Source organism: Anas platyrhynchos, chromosome 5, assembly GCF_047663525.1.
Source record: "Anas platyrhynchos isolate ZD024472 breed Pekin duck chromosome 5, IASCAAS_PekinDuck_T2T, whole genome shotgun sequence".
Lineage (NCBI taxonomy): Eukaryota > Metazoa > Chordata > Aves > Anseriformes > Anatidae > Anas > Anas platyrhynchos.
Window position 1 is genome coordinate 16,681,231 of NC_092591.1, and position 20,504 is coordinate 16,701,734.

General features: G+C 38.0%; 1 protein-coding gene across 3 annotated transcripts in view; it reads right to left on the reverse strand.

The window, feature by feature from the left end:
• The window catches only part of SLC24A4 (solute carrier family 24 member 4), a 94,669-nt gene that overhangs the window by 18,477 nt on the left and 55,688 nt on the right, over window positions 1–20,504 (reverse strand). For 2 of the 3 annotated variants that reach the window (XM_027459269.3, XM_038180274.2), the window contains exons 5-12: window positions 18,498–18,582; window positions 16,401–16,504; window positions 15,557–15,631; window positions 13,847–13,872; window positions 13,335–13,388; window positions 12,172–12,314; window positions 7,099–7,268; window positions 4,895–5,039 (exon numbers count right to left, since the gene is read on the reverse strand). In XM_027459269.3, the coding sequence (XP_027315070.3) occupies window positions 4,895–5,039; window positions 7,099–7,268; window positions 12,172–12,314; window positions 13,335–13,388; window positions 13,847–13,872; window positions 15,557–15,631; window positions 16,401–16,504; window positions 18,498–18,582 (802 nt within the window). The remainder of the gene's footprint in view (window positions 1–4,894; window positions 5,040–7,098; window positions 7,269–12,171; window positions 12,315–13,334; window positions 13,389–13,846; window positions 13,873–15,556; window positions 15,632–16,400; window positions 16,505–18,497; window positions 18,583–20,504) is intronic. The other variant, XM_027459271.3, reaches the window with a different exon arrangement.

The window sequence follows — 20,504 nt, forward strand, 5'->3', positions numbered from 1 at the left end:
TTTTTGGTACACTGGGAACTGGTCCTGAAAAAAAAATTTGCACCATCTGCAGAAACAAGCTTTACTCTCAGAGTTCCTATAGCTTTACACAGGACAATATAGAACAGCAATGAAAAGTAATTGAGCAGTGTGCTCACTATACCTTATTTGACTTCAGATTTTGGCAGGATTTATTTTTATGTTTTAACCTTGCTGCCTACTTTATCAATATTTTTAAGGGAGAAATAAGATTTATAGACTTTCTCAAGTTCCTTTTCACTCTTTCAGAGTGAAGTGATGAGCAAAAACATAATAGAGTTACTAAATTAATTCCGTGCCTCTTTTTCTGCCAATTTCTCCTGCATATCCTCCTCTTACATAGAACACATTAGTTGCTCCCCTGGAACACACTTTCCAGTTTAGTTTTCTATAAACGAAGTTTGGTTCGTGAGCTCCAAGAATATGACGCAAATCAAATTGCAGTACATGCAAAAAACTGTGAGATCTGCCCCAGAAACACACTTGTAAAATAAAATTCTGTGGTAGATGTACCACTACACAGCCAGTGGGCAAGAGGAAGCTCTTGCAAAAAAAGCGTTTCAGAATACAGCAGTGAAGTCCTGCTCTCAAATAACTTCTTGGAAGAACTTCTCTCTTATGCAAGAAGCTATGGGAACTAGTTCCTTCCTAAGTCAGTCATGTTTCTGAATTTAGGCAAAAGCACATAACACAGGAGAAAAAAACAGTCTGGGAAACAACTACAAAGAAGAATAAAAAATTCAGTAAATCTTACTTCAAATACATTAGGAGCTGGAAGTGTGCTGGACCCACTGGTGAACAAAGTATAAAGGAGCACCGAGAGAAGACAGGGATGTTGCAGAGAATTCTCTGCATCAGTGTTTGCAGTGATATAAACTAGAGAGATTTCCACCTGGAACTGCTTTCTGTCTCTAGCTCAGCCTCAAAGACATATAATTTCATGGGGGATATCATACAGGTCCACAGCATCCCAAGTGTCAGTGAGTTGCACAGAATTTATTTTGTTCACTGTCTTTTCCAATAAAAGAAGACATCCAATGAAGCTAGTAGGAGCCAGGTTCAATGCTAGTAAAAGGAGGCTGTAAACTCCTTGCCAAAGGATGTTGTGGGTGTTAATGTTTGCAAAGAGAACTAGGCAAATTAACGAAGAAGAAATACACTAGGGATTTTTTAATGCTCAAAAATCACACCCAGTCCAGGAAATTCCTTGAGCTGAAAATAGCTGAAGGGCAGAATGTGTTTCAGGGTAATATCACATAAACGTGTCCTGTCCCGTTCTTTCCAAGACTTCTTCATAAAGTCATGGTTGCATTTGGAATATTGGGGTAGATGAACATTTGGTTGGACCATTTTCTACATTTTTAGTAGATGCTGTTAGTTTTTGCTTCTCTCCTACATGTTGTCTGTGTATTTTGGATCCATATCAAAACGCGCAGGATTGCTAATCTCCTTTATTGCTATCTTATTTTAGCTCCAGGAATTAATATTCCTATTTTAGCTAACACCATCATGACTTACATAAAGCATCCATGGTCCAATCCTATAAGAGAAGGAATTCTTCATTTCTGTGAAACCAGCAGGAGCTGACAACACCGAGTATTTTAAAGGATCTTGAACATGTGACAATGAATGGGATTTAAGCATCCATTAAGAGCTACACAGAAATGTTTTTCTGAGTCTGGGCTCTAAAACACTACTGAGCTATGCAAGGGCTTTTATACATCATTTTGTTGTCAACATATGTTTGCTTGGTTTCATCCTGCTTTATTCTTATCCTTTTTTCATTTTTTTTTCCCCTGGAGTTTAAGACCTGTTTCCAAACAACTGTAGAGTAATAGAACAGTAGAGCATCAAATGAACCTTTGTCTTGGAAGATAATTACTCATGGCCTTACAGTTAGGTCAAGAAAGGAATTCCTCTTTTAAAGAGAACATTTCTTCCCACATAGAAACCAAAGGCAAAGGCTGGTTTGCATGATAACATATGTAGTTTCCATAAAAATTATGTATTTCCTCCTGTTCCAAGACAGGCCTGAGCCACACCCTGGGGGTGAATATCTCTGGATGTTTGACATATGGAATCTAGGCAAGAGACTAGTTAGGTCTGTTTTCATGTACTATTCTTTTTCTCTATTTCTGTATATTATTTTTCTCCGTTTCTGTATGCTAAAGCCCTACTTTTATTACTAAGCACCACTACAGGGTGTAAAGGAGAATAATAAGCAAACCTTACAGATAGCAAATGATAACAGGGCATTACTTCAAGATGATGCAATGCTTTAAATTTCATCTATGTGTATTTTTGTTTCAGAAAACAAAACAAAACAAAAAACAAAACAAACAATAAAAAAACAAACAAAACAAAAAACACTTGTTCTTTCAAAAGCATATAGAACATACAATTTGAAGAAAGAAAGTCAAAATCCAAACTAAGCTAAAAAAGGTGACTAAAGAAGTGAACAAAAAAAAAAGGGGGGTTGGGCCAATTCATAGCCACTTCTCTTGCAGTTCTTAAAAAAAGTGAATTTTCTACTTATCACACTGCAAGCAGTTGATGCAGAAAGTCCTTTCAGTGCTTATTCTTCATAGAGCTATTTATGTATTGAAAGAATACATGAAGTTCTGATCTTTAGAAAATGTATGTGCCTTACTCCTGGCCTGAAAATATATCAAAAGAAAAATAGAGGGGATTCTGGGAAAATTTTCTCTAAAGCCAGTTTCAAATGTCAGGATTTTTTTAGGCTACTGATTGTGCCACAGTACTTAAGCAACAAAGAATAATGCTGTTTCTTTACATTTTCCACAAGGTTATTACAAATGTACTTTTGAAAGGAAAATTAGAAGAATTCTCTATCAGAATAAATTCATAGAATATCCTGAGTTGGAAGGGACTCACAAGGATCATCAAGTCCAACTCCTGGCTCCACATAGGAATACCTAAAAATTAAACTACATTTCTCAGAGCGTTGTCCAAATGCTTCTAGAACTTCAGCCGGCCTGTTGCTGGGGAGTCTGAGTGCCCTACCACTTTCTTGATGCAGAACCTTTCCCTAACCCCAGCCTGACCCTCCCCTGTCCCAGCTCCATGCCGTCCCCTCAGGTCCTGTCACTGTCCCCAGAGAGCAGAGCTCAGCGCCTGCCCCTCCGCTCCCCTTGTGAGGGAGCTGCAGGCCGCTGTGAGGCCTCCCCTCAGCCTGCTGTGCTCGGGGCTGAACAAACCAAGGGACCTCAGCCGCTTCTCATAAGTCTTGCCCTTCAGACCTTTCACCATCTCAGTTGCCCTCCTTTGGACATACTCTCATAGTTTTATGTCCTTCTTATACGGTAGTGCCCCAAAGGACCTCAGCCTCTCCTCTTACGTCTTGCCCTCCAGACCTTTCACCCTGTCCTCCTTTGCACAAGCTTTAATAGTCTTTATATTGTGGCAACCAAAACTGCACACAGTTCTCCATAATTTTACCAGGCACTGAAATACAGCATAACAATTGAGGAATGATGATCCAACCAATAGAAAATCATCTGCAGAAAACAGTGGAGTAACAAAACCTGAAAATAATGATGAATATTTTAAATAATCACTTTATTACTTTTACACAAACTGTTTGAGTTCATGCTGAACTTTCGTTCCATTCCAGTGTGAACTGTATCAACAATGGTTCCACTTTGGCCTGTTACATCTCAATTATCTTGAAAGACTCTCAAAAATACAGGAAAACTGCATTAAAAAAGGTCAATGACAGAACTCATAACTCCCTTCTTAGTTCAAAGCATTTGGTCTATTAAACATCTGCTTTATTAAGATATGGAACCACTTATTTTGCCATAGAATATTAATAGTTTTTTCACGCTGCTATTATCAGAAACTCATCTAATGGGCGTTTCTTATGAATCAGTTTGTTTCCACTCTTCATCCCCTATGAAAGCCTGTAACTGCTGTCTGTAAGAAGCTCCTGTAAGAGCACATAGTCCAGTAACACAATAAAACATGTTTTTATCCAATCTCTGCATAGCATGCTTCAATGTTTGTTCTCTCACCATCATTTTGGAAGAGATGTTTGTAAGTCAAGCAAATAGAACCTCTAAGAAATTAGAATCATGTAAGATGTAGAAAATTCTTCCTTCTTCTCTGCATCAGATAATCATTTATGCCAAGTAATATTGCGGTTAAACAGTAAGTGTGTAAGGGAATACTAGTGACTACATACCTGTGATAGGTTATCTAATCTCTGCTGTCTAATCTCCAAAACAGCTGAGGGAGAGTCAACCTGTAATGTACAATGTGGTCTCCAACACAGTGAAACTGGTTATATATAGCCCTTCACACCAGAGAGTTTCCAAAAAATTTCAGAAGGTATTATTAGATAATGCTGCTCTAAGAATTTTAATCAACTTAAAAAAACATTAAACACTATTTCTCCCCTTAAATCTTTCTTTCTCTTTGTCCAAACCTCCCGTACATTCAAGTTATAATGTCAGGTTATTATATATTTATATACCTAGTTACTTCTGTCCCATTAATCTCCAGTAGGCTGGTATTAACTGTTCAATTCAAAATTACTAGCAGTGCAATGACTGTCAGGTTGGCGTGACAAGTTTTTGAATATACACCTGCCTTACATGCATTCTTTTTACCTCTGGCAAACCAGCACTTCTACCACTATGGTGCATGATGGCTGGAAAACACTTTCCTGAGATCTCCTTTTAATCATGTAGCTTATGGTCCTGTTTTACTGTCATCAAATCCAGCCTCCAGACAGACAAATCAAACCCTTTCCTCCTCTCCTGTCTGCATATGTTGTCTACTCCCATAACCCAGTGTTTGGCCTTTTAATTCTTTTCTGTTTCTTTGCTCTAAACATCTGGAAAATAAAACTCACCTGGCAATGAAAACGGAGACAGATTGTCCTGTTCACTTTCCTCGTCTTGGTTCACCACAGGGATGTTCCCATTTTCAATATTTTCATGTCTCCCATTCTGAAGCGGTTTGCCTGAGCCATTGGCAGATTGGATTAACCGCTGACGCTGCACAGTGTAAAAGACAAAACTGCTGTAAGTTTTATTCTTGACTTTCTTAACCCTGGGTTATGCTTTCTGTCCAGCCCCAGTCATGTGAGCCGTGATGCTTCTCTTGTGTTGCCTTCCTCTTTCAGCAACAAACAAAACCATCTGTGGCCTTTCTGTCTTTTTGTCAGTGTTAACCATGCAACTCAAAATTAGCGGCATGAGCATTTCAAACCATGATTGACAAAGCTGCAGTATCTGTTCTTACACACTATGTTTTAATGAACATGGTTATTCTGAAGCACTTCTCACTCAGCAATTCCTACTCATACCAGTGACAGCACCATAATCTAGTGGTAACAAGACATTTCTGCACTACTAAAGATGGCTTACAAATGACTCATTGTCTGAGATCTCTCCTAGTCAGGTCAAACTCTTCTGCCTCCTTCCCATCCCCATTCCTTGAGGTAAATGTAAAGCCCCTACTGTACTAGTTCAGAAAGAAAGATTAATTGTTGTTGTCCTAGTCCAAGTATATAAGCTCTCACAAAGCTTGTATTTTGCCCATACAGACATGTTTAGGACTGTTACATTCACAATATGTAGTACAATTACAATGATAGGTTTTAAATGTTGTTATATATACCAGTTACTACACTGGAGAATGTGAGATGTAACAGTAACTTCACACTGTTGCAGAAAATAAAAAGAATTTAGTTTGTTAGGTGAGATAATGCAGGATTGGTAAGTGCTGTTATTTTGATGACAAATTTTTGCAACTTCTATGAAGTCCTCTCAATTGTCTTGAAAAATAAAGCAACCACACAACATCCAAAAAAAAAAAAAAAAAAAAGAAAGAAATCTGAAACCAGTATTAACACGTAGTAATTAAAAATAGAGAAAACTGTATCTGAATACTTTGCAACACCTTGGTAGTGAGAATACATAAGAATATAGATCCAAAATATCCTGGTATAGAGAATACCTTTTGCAGATATTGAACAGCAAGCAAGTATCAGCTCTCTGGGCACATAGCCATTAAGAAATATATATTTTTTTCTGACCAATGAATTACTTTAAAAAGAGAAATTTTTTTAACAGAGACAGCTGCTGTTGTGTGCCCTATCAGACCTTCCCCTGCTGTTGACTGTACACCAACAAGCTGACTACCTAAAAATATTTCACTGTTTTACTCTTAAATTGAGCTTTTGTTACAAATATACTAGTGCTGCATTCCTTTGGTGGGGTGTTCACAATGCTGGGGAGACACATGAACTGTGTTATGATGTTCAGATTCTAGGAATTTGCTAAAGCTTGTATTTCCTAAATTACTTTCTAGGAATTTGCTAAAGCTTGTATTTCCTAAATTACTTAAATTAATTTATTTGCCAGAGTAAAAACCTCCCATATTTGATGTTGTAGGCAGCAAAGGATAAAATCATGCTTTCAAAGAAGCCAGGGTTGGCAGGACTAAAAATTACATCCAAAGTATTTCACGCAAGCTGAGAACAGTGTCACTTGGCCAATCCTGTCAGTTCAGCTGCAAGGTATGAAACTAGCAATACATGGTGGTGACAGTATATTAATTAAGAGTTAACTGAAACCTTTCAAAGCAAATTCCCCTCATGAAAAGATTTTGGTCCATTTTAATTTTGAGCTGACAACTACGAAGACTACAAAGGCAGGCAAATATCTGATGTGTTCCTGATGTGATCACATCCTGATGTGATGTGACGTAGTGCTAAGCAGTTCTTACCACTTGTTGGTTAGCCTGTCCGTTACCTTTTCTTAGCTTTACCACTTTTGTAATTGTCAAAACCAACTCTTCTGCTGCAGATAAATTCTGAATGTGCACACATACACACACACATTGAAACAAATATCTTCTGGCAGGGAGAGAAGGGAGTCCCTCTCAGTGACTTCCCTCCTATTAAGACAAGCAGTACCACCAGTTGGGAACCCATCTTCACATCTGCTGTGACGTGGCTACTGGCCCTAGAAACAGTGCAGAATCTGAATTCCAGAATGAGCATGACCCTCTCTGCTTCATAGTCATTTACTGTTTTCATAATGAACCTACCTCGTTAATGATGAGTCGGCTTGCCATCCGCATTCTGGTGCGTGGTCCAAACTTATTTGTAATCATAATCCGTAACCCAGCTTCAGGGAACCGATATTTGGGAGGACTGGAGCAGATGATCTCATCCACCATCACAACACTGTTTTTGCCATACTGCTGCATCCCCTTCACTAATGATCACAATGGACAGAGTTAGCTGTAGTAAGATCCATGCTTCCTGTCACCCAGATTCATTGTTTTCAGGCCCAGGCAGAGGCTAACATTAATCTGAATGCCTGAATGCAAATCCATTGACTTTCCTGCAATATTTCTGCAGCCTGGTAAACCTGTTCATTGGAGGAGCACCTCATTTAGACCACATGCTGAAAGGGGGTTTCACTCGACTAAGGCAGCCGCCAACCCACTCTCAGATTGGTGGGAATAGCTTTTACCCAGCTACTCCTTTTGTAGTACCAGTTTTCTGTGCTTAAGTCCCACTACAGCTTTGTAAGCCTTCTCCAGAAGCACATGCACTGTGAAAACATAGACTGCACTCCCGAAACCTATAAAGGTATCCTACTGGATTTGGGTGCTTAATAGCTACTGATGCACATTCAGGAGTCCCTAATGTTGTACTCGCTCCTTTTGGAAAGGAATTCACATAATATTATCAGTATCTTTAACATGACGAGACTTGAAATGATGATAAACAGCAATTGTCCAGAAAAAAAATCATGTCTTAAATACGTCTTTGTTAATATAAAGGATTGTACCAAGATTAAGAGCTTTGTTCTATGATGTAAGAACACAAACAGAGAGACAAAATTATATTGGGAATCAACACAAGTACTGGCAAGGACTTTGAAAGCTTAACAACAAACCAATATTCTCACAAATGCTACAGACTACACGTAGCACGTAGAGCAAGGCTCAGCAGACAGGAGACATACCCATGTGGTGTTAGAAAGCAGGGCAGAAGATATGTATATGACTGCAATAAATACTTTTCACAAGTAACAATATGTTAAGAAAAAAAAAATTCTTTGCTGATTTTTTTTACTGCTTTGCTTAGCTTAGCTTCACCCTCCCACTCCCCTTTTATATTGTTACTTACATTAAGAAGAGGAAGAGAATTTAGGAGGTAGAAGTGAAAGATAATTATTAGTGCATGATTCCAGCCAGGAAGCAAAGGAAATCTAAGGAAACATTCAACTCAAACAAAGAAATTAAAATGGACCTATTCTAAACACACAAATCTACATTGTTATTGTTCACATTGTTACAGTGAGGAAATATTTTTGTTTTTCAGGAAGAAGACTGGATCCATGCAGGCATGTAAATCACATCATGCAATAAAGGTTTTGCTGTCTCAAAGCATCTTCTGACATATTTGAAGTTAAAAAAAGCATCCTTCCATCATTATTCAACAAGAAGAACCCAGCAAGCCTCTAAATAAGCTAAATGAAGATGTAAATGGCTACATCTTTTACCCTCTTGCATTTGAGTGTCTTGCTTTGTTTCACTAAAAGGAGTTTTCAATGAGTACGCTGGTGTCACCTGAGGAATCATAAAGAGATCTTTGGTTCCACAAGGAAACGTGTCCTCCAAGAAGGCACTCTGTAGTATCGCCTTGCAGCTAAATCTCTGACGGAGAACAGAACTAGTAGTCATTTTGCATTTGGTAATGCAAACATAAAGGAGCAATTATCCACCCCCTTCTGACATTTAAAACAAATTAACCTTGCCGAGTACTGCAACTGATCATACAAATGAGAAGCCCAGCCATTCCAATGACTTTACAGCTAGTGCATAGCAGCTTTTCCTGTGAAAGACTAAATATAGCCGGGCAAGCTACCTGGAAACCAGGCCTGACAAAGATGACCCAAGCACAGTAGCTTAGCATTTGCTGTATGTAGTTAGACAAAGAAAAAGCAATGTCTGACAGCAATCCTGCTAAGGAGAAAAGGTCAGACATGTTTTAAACAGTATCATCAGATTAATTGCTCTCAAGTGAGTTTCTTCAGTCAAGTCTGCACAGTGTTTCTTTATCTTAAAGCATTATGAAAAAAGCATGAAAGCATTGCAGTTACTCTGGAACTGCTTCTTAAAGCAATAAGGAGACAGTAACAAAACATACTCAGCTTTGATAAAACCTCAGCAATGATGTAAAATATATCACTATATATATATGATGCAAAATATATCACTATATTATATATAGATATATATATATATATGACTAACTGCAGCTGTTTTGAGTTTCTGCAGCAAATTGCTCATATATTTTCTTAACAGCTCCTCAGTCTCACTCCATATGCCCATAAATATACATATCTTGGCCCCATACAAAACAAATGGGCTCCATCTAAAAATTGCAAAAACCCCACATCTTTACAAATGTGTGACAGTGAAAAGCCTTTTCACTTCTCCTTTGTGATATACCTCAGACAAATATCTTCTGAGAACAGCTTTTCCTTTTAACAGAGTATCTAAACTTCCACCTCACCACAGAGGGTCATCACCAACAGCCCTGTCAAAGTCAACAGAAAGCTTCTTGCTGACTTTAGCTGACTCCCGATCCAGTATCTACATCACACTGTTCAGAAACTCACATTTTTCCAAGTTTCTCTTTTTAGGCAGACATCGAACCATGCCACCTGGTGGAAATTTGGGTCAATATAGTAAAACCCAAGCCACATGTTTGCATTTTATAATGAATTATTATACAAAAAGTACTAAAACTTTGCTTTAACCCATGTGTGTAGAACTGGTCCTTGAAATTGGTGAAAAGCTCTCCCTTTTCTCTGCAAAACTCCAGTAGTGGGAGCTTTTATAATGTACTACTGGAAGCTATGGAAAGTAATAAAACTTACAAGCATAAAAGAGAGCTATATAGTATATACTGTGAACTCCCCTTTTATGTGCACATCGAGCAACAGAAAAAAACCATCTTTGGTAGGACAAATGTTCCTCTCCCAAAAAAGCTGTTTTCTGTGGGGAAGTAATCAGATTTCACCGCTGTGGAAAATCATTATGGTTAGACCTACACCTTGGTGAAGCCAAGGGAGGTTTTTCAGTGGATCCTGAAACTTGCTAATCACTGGTTGGACAGAAGGCAGAGGACAGCTCTAGTTGTTCTCTCCCAGTTACTAGCACTGCTGCTGTTTCTGAAAGCTGCTGCTGAAGAAAATGCAGCTCAGCTTGTGAAACCAGCCAGGTGTCAACTAACAGCGGGTCACTGATGTAGCACACATCACATGGCAGATTTTCATCCAACAGGAGAGAGAGAACAGGGAGCCATGTGATGGTTTTCCAGAACAGCTTCTTGACACATAATGCGCCCATCTACAGAGCAGCTAGGCTAACACTGCCGTCTTCCTCTCTGACAACCTACTCCAACCCCATAATCTCCTTAGCCTCTTGTTCATGTCCTCCACTCTTTACCTGTGGTAATATCTACACTCTCACACTGCAAACAATGGTCCCTCCAATGCAGCGTATATTTGTGTAATGGGTACTGGAGAAGGCAAAAGGAATCAGATTGAACTGCAGTCTCAATGCATCTTTTAAGAAAATTAAAGAAGAAATTTGGTGTGAACAGCAACTAATAGAAAAATCACTCTCATGAGCCCAGGCTTTCATTAGCTTTCTTGCTGTTTCTCCTAGAAGTTCTACATGTTCTTCACAAGCAGTAAATAACCTTCACATTTCCTAGAAAGGAAATAGGTGGACAGGCAAGCGGTCTGTGTTATCATACCTTTACCACAGAGTGGCTGTAGGGAATGAATCTTAAAAGTGTATGACTTAAGTCAACTTTAAAGACATCAGAACCCAACAAACACCTCAAAAGTAAAAATCATTAATATCTGTATTCTGTTGCTGGATCACCTTTTTCATGTGTCCCCACTGGAATACATCAGTAACAAAATCCCTAGCACGTATCTTCTAAACCTTGTATGACCATATCTCCATATCCAACTCCTTTACATCACAGTCAATGTGCACAAAAATTCATTGTAAAATGAGATCAAAATATTTCGAAGAGGTCTTAACTTAATTATGCTACTTTGAGAAGTATTTTTAAATCAACATTAAACTATTGTCTAAACACCATAACTGAGACCAGAGTATTTGTGCTGTCATTGTATAAATCTTTGATACTACCTGCCTTGAAACACTAAACCCCATCTAAACACTAAAAGCAGGAAAGAGCAGGATTCTCTGCATATGCTATAAATTCCTGTTTGCCACTACTTTTTATTAAATGAAGACCTTTCCAAACGTTGTCTACATTTCTGCTGAGTTCAGTCTCCCAGAATGTGAGATGCTTGCAAAGAATACAGCAAAGAGACCTCACTCATTAAAAGTAGCTCAACAGCTCACTGAATTATATGGTTAGAGCTTTTAACGTAGCAATGATTTTGCTCTACAGAGAAAAAAGGGAAAGGAATAGAGAAGGGGTAAAGACAATGATAAAAACAAAGTTACAAAAAAATATACCCAGTTATGTTTCCTTACCTTCAGTACCCAAAGATAGGTATTATCTTCTTCCCCTTTATGATAAAGACACAGAATGCAAAGAACCTGCATTTCTCAATTTTACATATGTGCTTGGCAATGTATGCAGAACTATTTAGTCATGTCAAAACCAGTCTCCTGAAAATCTGAACTCAACATGTAATCCCTCTTGCCCACTGATCTGTGCATGTCTTTCCATCAAGACCCAAGCCTCAGCTCTTAGTCCAAAACTAGTTTTGTTTGTTTGTTTTTTTAAGAGAAAATAACCTTCTTCCTGGCAATAAATAAATAAATAAATATTTCTTTCACAGTGTTGTATGCTCATCACTGAACAGGAGAGAAAAAGGAAACAAAACTGGCCATGTGCAAAGCAGCCTGTGTTCAGAATCTCCAATCTCCACGAAATAACATTTTGATTTTTTTTTTCAACTGGTGATCTGACTGAATTTTCAAGTTAATCCAATAAATATTTGTATGTAAGATTGAGTCATAACACTGTTTTAATCAGCATTAGAGAGAAATAAAAAGGATATCCTGTGAACTATTTTTTTCCAAGTCCTGTCTGCTCAGCCTTACCTTTGCATAGTAATGGAATGGATGGGTCATCATAACTAGAGGCATAATATTTATTACCATCTTCCAGCTCATTGTTGACCGTGTCACCATTTCCAACATTCTTGCTTTTGAGCGTGAAGAAATTTTGCATCCTCACATTGTACCTGAAAGTGGAAAATGGTCTGAAAAGGCTGGATTGTTTCATTTCCTCATCAAACTTTAAGTGTCTGAGAACAACTTATGCAGGCAAGCAGCAAAGCGTAGATGCGTGTTCTCTGACAACTAATACGAAGCTAAGAGAAAGGACTATCCAATTCATTGGCAGGATAATAGCAAAGCAAGAGCTGTGCCTCTCTCATGAGATACAGCAGAATGTGAAAAGACAAGAGCAGATTCAGTGAAGGCAGAACACTGGAGTCGTGGATTTCAGAGTCAGGACATTCAGTGTACAATGGGCTCTTTCTTCCTGCACCAGCTCTCAGTTCACCTCACTGTCTCTCTCAGTACAGCGTTCCCCATGGCAGGCACTTGAGTGTTTCTGGGACTGTTGACCATAACCTAAAGAATTTTAGCACTAGGATGGGGCTGTAGAGTGCTGTCAATGAACTCTGCTAAGACCTGAGGTAGGAGAGATGGGAGGCTGAGGTTCCAGAACAGGTGTCTTGTCAGGGCAGGACACCAAGGGAGAAGTCTCAGCAACTTCCAGTTAAAGGTGGACTCACAGATCCTTGCAGTAGCAGTCAGATCTCTGACTCTCCTGTAAGAGGCTGTGAGAGTACACAAGAAGGATGTCATACACAATCTTGTATGAAATAGTTTGAAGATCAGTGCATGCTTAGCTGTCTATCTGTCTTTGTTCTCCAGAGGTTATAGCATATGTGTAACTGCTGACATGCTGTGCACTTACAATCCTGTGGACTTTTTCAATAATCTCTGTATAATGTCACTTCCTCTCAACTGCTTCTGCAAGCTACTTCACCTCAGTGCACTATGAAAAGGATGCATGAAAATATTTGCTGTTGGCTGAGCACATACTTGGAACAAAACTGATAAAGCATGAAAATGCAGGGAATCATAAACAGAAACATGACTAGTTGCATTGTCATGGGCCAAGGATAAAAACACACCAAAAGAATGATGGTCAATCAACACTTAAAGGGAACATGGAACAGAAAAGCACTTACTTCATGATAAGTATGTAGAATGAATACATAATGATGAGTATAAGGCTTTCCCACCTCAGAGAGACAAAAAAAAAAGGAAAAAAAAAAGTGTTAAAGGCCACTCAAACAGCTGTATCCTTCATAAGTTTTATGTAGGAATGTGCATTAAATATCTAGTACAATTCAGGCATCTTCCACTAGGATCCCACCTTGTACTGTTCTCTAGGACACCTAGTACCTCCCTAAACATTAACAACTAGGATAAGAACAGAAGAACTGTGGTTAAACTCCCTGCACGTGTGAGTCTCATGTATAGCCTGTTTCCTTAGTTAATGTTTCCAAGTTTTAAAATGTTCTTAGTTTCTCCTGATCATCATAAAAGATATAACCAAAGAAAATACTTTGGATTTTCTAGGTGTCAAATCCAGATGTGGTACACGGTGCATGAATGAAATCTAGGTACACTGCAACTCTGTTAACTGATCAGTCTCATGGTGAATATGGCACTCTAAGGAATAGCTTATACAACTTACCATTCTATTTTCTCATCATATATGAACTAGAAGAAGAAAAAAACAGGAAACATAAATGTACGTCTCTGATCTATCTTGAAAAGCATTCAAATTTATTTAATAAATATCAGTCATGTCTACACAGAAGCTACTGGAGTTTTTCCCCCTCGGACCCTTTCTAATCAAAACTTTCACAGCTCCAAAGCACCATACTTGGATCTTTTAATTGGTTCTTACAAATATTATTTATTAAAAGTGTGAGTGTGAGAAAGACATACATGCTGTGCACCTGCAAATGATAGTGAAATCATGTATTTTGAAGAAACATGGCTCTGAGTCCTTTTAACAGTTAGTTTTAGCAAAAGAGGAAGACATTTCACTTCTGCTTTTAGACCAAGTGGTTACACACATTTTACTCCACCCTATGTACTTCTTGTCTCTAAATCGCAGGGATATGGGTGTGAAGGGAGGACTATTTGGTGAATAAGGAATTGGTTGGATGGCTGCACCCAGAGAGTTGCAATCAACGACTCAATGTCCAGGTGGACATCAGTGATGAGCAGTGGTCCCCGGGGTCTGTACTGTTTAATAGATTTATTAATGACATAGACAGCAGGATTGAGCGCACCCTCAGGAAGATGTGAATGACAAGCTGAGTGGTGCAACTGACATGATCGTGCTGTGTTCAGCTCTGGGGCCACATGAGGGACATGGACCTGTTAGAGTGGGTCCAGAGGACAGCCAGAAGGACTATCAGAGGGCTGCAACACCTCTTCTACAAAGAAAGGCTGAGGGAGTGTGGATGTTTAACCTGGAGAAGAGAAGGCTTCTGGGAAACCTTTTTGCAACCTTTCAGTAGTTAGAGGGCTTCTAAGAAAGACTTTTTTCAAGGGCACACAGAAGAAGGGGTAATGACTTTAACCCAGAAGAGGGTAGATCTAGATTAGATATAAATACATTCTTTACTCTGAGGGTATTGAGGCACTGGCACAGGCTGTCCAGAGAAGCTGTGGGTGCCCCATCCCTGGAGGTGTTCAAGGCCAGGCTGGATGGGGCTTTGGGCAACCTGGTCTAGAGGGAGGTGTCCCTGCCCATGGCAAGAGGTTGGATTAGATGATCTTTAAAGGTCCTTTCTAACCCAAACCATTCTATGTTTTTATGATGCTGTGTAACTCCTGTAACTGATTGGACTGCTAGTGATCTATACTTATTACAAATCAGGCTTTCTTCCCTTCCCTGCTACCGGACACTATAAAAGCATACGTTCAGGATCTACTACACTGTTGTAGATAAACAAAGTGATACCTCACATTGCTCTATTTAGAAAAAATTACCCTGAACTTGTAAAATAAAACTACTGTAGAAGCAAGGTATAGCCACGTTGTCTATTTAAAATAGAGGTGCAGCTTAATTTTTTTTTTTTTTTAATCTCCACTAGCTGTCCCCTCAGTCAGAAGAGAGTGCTAACTGCATCATGTAACAAGAGCCTACTAGTCTGCAGAACTTTACAGGCTGTAGGTACAACATGAATGGACACTGACAGATGTGGTGGGCATGTATTCTGTGGGGCTGTATGAAGGTTTCATATTTGTATCACATTGTAGAGCTTAGCACTCACTTCTGGATGCCACTAAAACTAGCTGGGAAAAAATTGTTTACTAGCGTGCTTGGCAGATTGGTCTCCAAAAATTCAAGCAATGAAACACTTTAATTGGTAAGAAAACTACTTACAACAATAAGTACAATAACAGATAACGTGTAGTACACAGAGTCCCGGAACACAGCCCACTGGGTGAGACAAACCACCTGAAAAATATCACAGCTTTAGACAACAGAATTAAGTGATTCTAAAGACAAAAAAAGAGGTTTCCACCTTGAAATCACTTAGGTATGTGAGCAGAATTACAACTAACAATTTTGGAACAAGTAGTAGTTTTATGCTATTAGGAGTTTGTTAAACAATGGATCTATGATAACCACCACTGATAAAAATCATATAGAAACTTCCACTAATACATTTTTGTTTGTTTGTTTTTTCTTTTACTAATAATATTTTAGTTTGCCATAATTTCAACTCTGAAGTACAATTCATTGTAATGCAGCAGAACAATGGTTCCCACTTCATTCCAGCTGTGGACATATTGGACTTCATACAGAACAGAATTGATGTACAGTGTAACAGTCCGTTGAGTAGATAGACTAAATCTAATGCCTGAGTCCCAGATTCTTTGATCACAATCAGTACCAGGAAGGATTAACAGAGGCAACTGATCAGCTCATAGTGGACATGGTCTTGTATGAAAAAGAATCAGGTTCCTCTGTATACTATATGTTCAGAGTGATGAAACTTCAGCTGAACTTTGTGGAAACATTTGCTATTTGCACGGTATATGTAAATTCTTTCCAAAATTGACATTTCTCCCCATGCCAGTTTATTGTTTGTTTGTTTGTTGAAATTAATGGTTCTCTTTTTCTTTATTTTTTTTAAATATGTTAAATATGTTTTAAATATTTGTTCATGCAAACACCTAAAATATAAGCAATTGAACTCCACAAACATACACGTTTTACTAACCTGTCCTGCAAACAGTCCACAGACACCAACAATGCAGAGGATGTTGAAAACTGCTGAACCAACAATGGTCCCTACTCCTACATCTCCGTGAGTGATAAATACACCTGCAGAATGAGCAAAATAAGCATTCTTTTTAGGCCACAGACAATTATTCAGAACACGTACTACCCAAGAATAACAGATCATTTGGAATTTTTAGAAAACGAGCTTTATAATAAATGCTCACTTCTCCATGGAATATTTTGTGGTTTTAGTCTAGCTAGCAGCTCCCCATTTTTGGCTGAACATCTCTACACATATATGCTTATTAAAATTAAATAATTTTCTTAGCTAGGTAGCTCTACACCAAGTCCTGCATTTCACAGGTTGGCTGCTACTGGTGTAATAATCCATTCAAATGAGTGAAAAACATTTTCAATCACATCAGGAGCATGAAATTCATTTCACACAGTATAACAAAGCACAGAAACCTTTCTCTCAGGCATTCAATATTTAGCATCTTCTCAGAACGTCTCATGGTAATAATAGATTATTTCCTAAAAAAATGGAAAGCTATCTGTGTGTAGTAATGTGTGCCTTCTGACTTCAGTGGGCAATGAGGATTCAAACTTAATGTGTTCTAGTACCAACGTTCACATTTCCTTTAGTACTGAACACACCAATCCCTAAAATACCTATTGGTAACATAATTGTATGAGAATGACAAAAATTAAGGGTTGGAAGAGATCTCCACGGATTACCTAGAGTAATCTTCAGCATTGTGACAGGACAGAAGATAACTTGAATGCACTAGAAACTGTATCTTACTTGTACTTTAAATCTTTCACTGAAGAGAGACTTAAAGACTTATGCTCACCTTTTTTTCAAGATTTACTTCAATATAATAATTTCTGAACATCTTACCATTTTTTCCTCATCTCTGCACTTTTTCTGATTTGTCTGCAACTCTCTTGAAGCACAGTAACAAGACTGGATGCAATATCCCAAGTGCTGTCTAGCAGAACTGAGCAAAGCAGGATAATTTATAACACTTAGGCTTTATAAATGGGCCCAACATATAATCAGTTGTTATTTGCAACATCCCACCATCAACTATTCCTCAACACCTGCTTCTATTGCAATACATCAAGGCGCTGTTAGATATATAGCTCTCCAACCAGTTATTATTCCCCTTACATATATATTCACTTCCCTTTCTTTTATGCTTCTCATTTGCTGATATTAAACTTCATTTTGTTGATTTCAAATTGATCACGATCTTTCTTCATCCTGTTTTTGCCTTCCATCTAGTTCCCATCATTTCAATCCAGTTATTCATAAAAATAAGTTATTCATGACATTTTTAGTATGTCTTGAGATCCATCTCCAGCTTTAAATCTAGCTTTTAATTACTAATATTTGAAAACCGCTTTTTAATAATTTAGACATAATATAGTGCACTCCTTTAGACTGTATTCCCCTAAAGTGTGTAAGAATGTCAGTCACTATAGTAGCAGAAAAATACTAAAGCTTTACTAAAAACAGATGTATCATATTTGCTGCTTTCCTCCTTCCCTACCAGTGTAATCCAATGCCCTTCTTTCTCTTAATAGCTACTGTTTTTGCCATCTAGACCTCCTTTCTATAAAAATAATCCTTAACAGTACAGAGATTACTTGAAAAAATCCGTAAGTAATGTACACAGAACATCATGTCCTTCCGACTTAACAGATCTGACTTATCTGTACATTAATTTGTTCTTTTCCACTGTTCTTTGTTCTCCTACTTCTTTGCTAAAATTAATTCCCTTTATTTGTGAAGAAAGAAGCAAAAGAGGCATCAAATACCTCAAATTCTCTCTCAGGGGACTGCAATAAATCTCTTTTTTTACTTCCTATGCTCAGAATCAGCCATTCCTCCCTGTGTTTTGAGAGGAGATTCACAGTTTCATGAGATATTTTGAGTAGTTAATTATACCATGAACCACAGACTAGCTGACAGCTGCAATTGCTGATTATAAATTGACAGAAGAATAGTATTACTTTTGGATACCTCTTCTTGATCTGCTGACGATTTTTTTTAACAGATCTCATGAAAACTAGTGTGTGGTCTCCATACCTATAACAGATGCAAACAGTTCTGGCGTGGAGCTCCCTGCAGCCATGAATGTGGCTCCAGCAACATCTTCACTCAAATGTAGTTTCTGGAAGAGAAGTTTTGGTTATGTAAGCAATTGGTACTTTGCCTTTATTGCACAGTTCTGTAGCTGCAAAGATAGAAGCCCATCATTTTTGGCCACAGTGCTATTAAAGAATGATCAGTCATTGCGATACAGAAACAGACATTGCCTCTTGGGAAGGCAAATAGACTTTTGGAGAAGTAAAATGTTTTTACCCTAAGCCAGCGAGGTATCAGAAAATACTACATACTTATAAATAACCGATTATCTGATTGTGGCTTAGTTGTAGCTGATTAGAGAAAAGCATTTCTGCAGACTCAGAAAGATTGTAAACTCAAATTGCATTCATGAATTCACTTTTGGTACTTTAAACACAATCATTCAAGAATTAAGGCCAATTCCTGGAGTCTCTATAATTTCAAAATTGACAAGAGAAAAATATAATCTCTGTGAATGAATCTTATTAACAGCAGGCCTAATTCTGTCTTCACTTACGACTGTGTTAATCAAAAGTGAGTCCACTGACACACACAAAATTAGTCCAATTAGACACAGAGAGGCCTGCGCACAGTAGTTAGATCTATTTTTATGACAGTGTCTCTTAAACTCTAATAGGATATAGATCCTTCAGACTTCTAAGACCAGTAGAAACATTTAACTCCACAAGTGAGCTGCATCAATTTCATACTGAGGATCTTTCCCTTGAACTATGAAGAAGGTTTCATGGAGAAGCTTTTTGTTTTGAGAGTCTCCAGGCTCATTGTTAGTACATCACCTCTCTTCCAAGGACAGAGAAGTGGTTAGTGACATAAGGAAAAGTACAGAAATTGTGGATTTCACAGTCAGTATGCAACATTTTAAGCTGATAAAAATGGCATCCTACAGAACCTGAAAAAACAGAAACACAAGCTCTTACTCTACCATGTGATCTTTAACCAGATCAGTGTAACCAGTTTGAGCTGAAGGAGCTCAAACATAAGCATGCTAACTATTTGAATTCTTAGCTGTCTCAGTGTTCAGCAGAATAGGAGAAAAGAGGCAATGATTTTTTAGAGAGATCAATTACAACTTAATTGGTACAATTCAACTGGTACAACTTAAATATAGTGTATAAGGTACATGCTGAAGACAAGAACATCTGAAAAGGGAAAGATCCTTATTGAACGTTTTGCTGATACTTGTTGCCTCCTTTATTCTTCCATCTGTCCCTCTATTGAGAGGTAGAAGTACATGGCTCCAAGTAACATTAACTGGAATTCAGTGCATTTATCCATAAGAAAATAGACCTCCCTTGCTAGCTACAGGAGTTTTTCAGAAAATGGTCATATGCACTTGTTTAAAAGTGAAGGAGTTGAGTCTTCCACTTTGCCATCAAAATGGAAACAAAATCTGGTTTTGTATTTTGTATGCATTTTGTAGTAGTTCACCAAAGCCTTACTTAACATAACATTTTCTTGCCAAGTACAAACTCTACCCTCTCTGATCATCTCCCTTAATTAGAAACCTACATGTGATTTTACAACATATTCTCAACAATTATGTAAAGACATTTACTAAATTTTTGGACATAAAAATATGTATTCTCATTCTATATCAAACCAAGATAAGCATTTTTCATGCATTCTATCCTTTCTCTCTTTTCTCCACTTCATCCTAGGACACATAAGCACTTTTCCCATCCTGATACAGTGGCAGATGTGCAATTAAAATTGCACAGCCAACACATTAATTTGTCTATGCATGATTTTTTTCACAAGTAAATTTCAAAACTAGGAGTACAGCAATAAACTCAATTCATCCATATGTCATATTCATCCTATCTACATGCTTCAGGTATTTAAGAATGGATTTTGCCAGCTGATCACCTTAAATCTTTCAATTTTTCTCCAAATGTGGCCAGGGGGACCAATATGCCCAGATCGCAGGTTAGATTTTTGTTGGAAAGC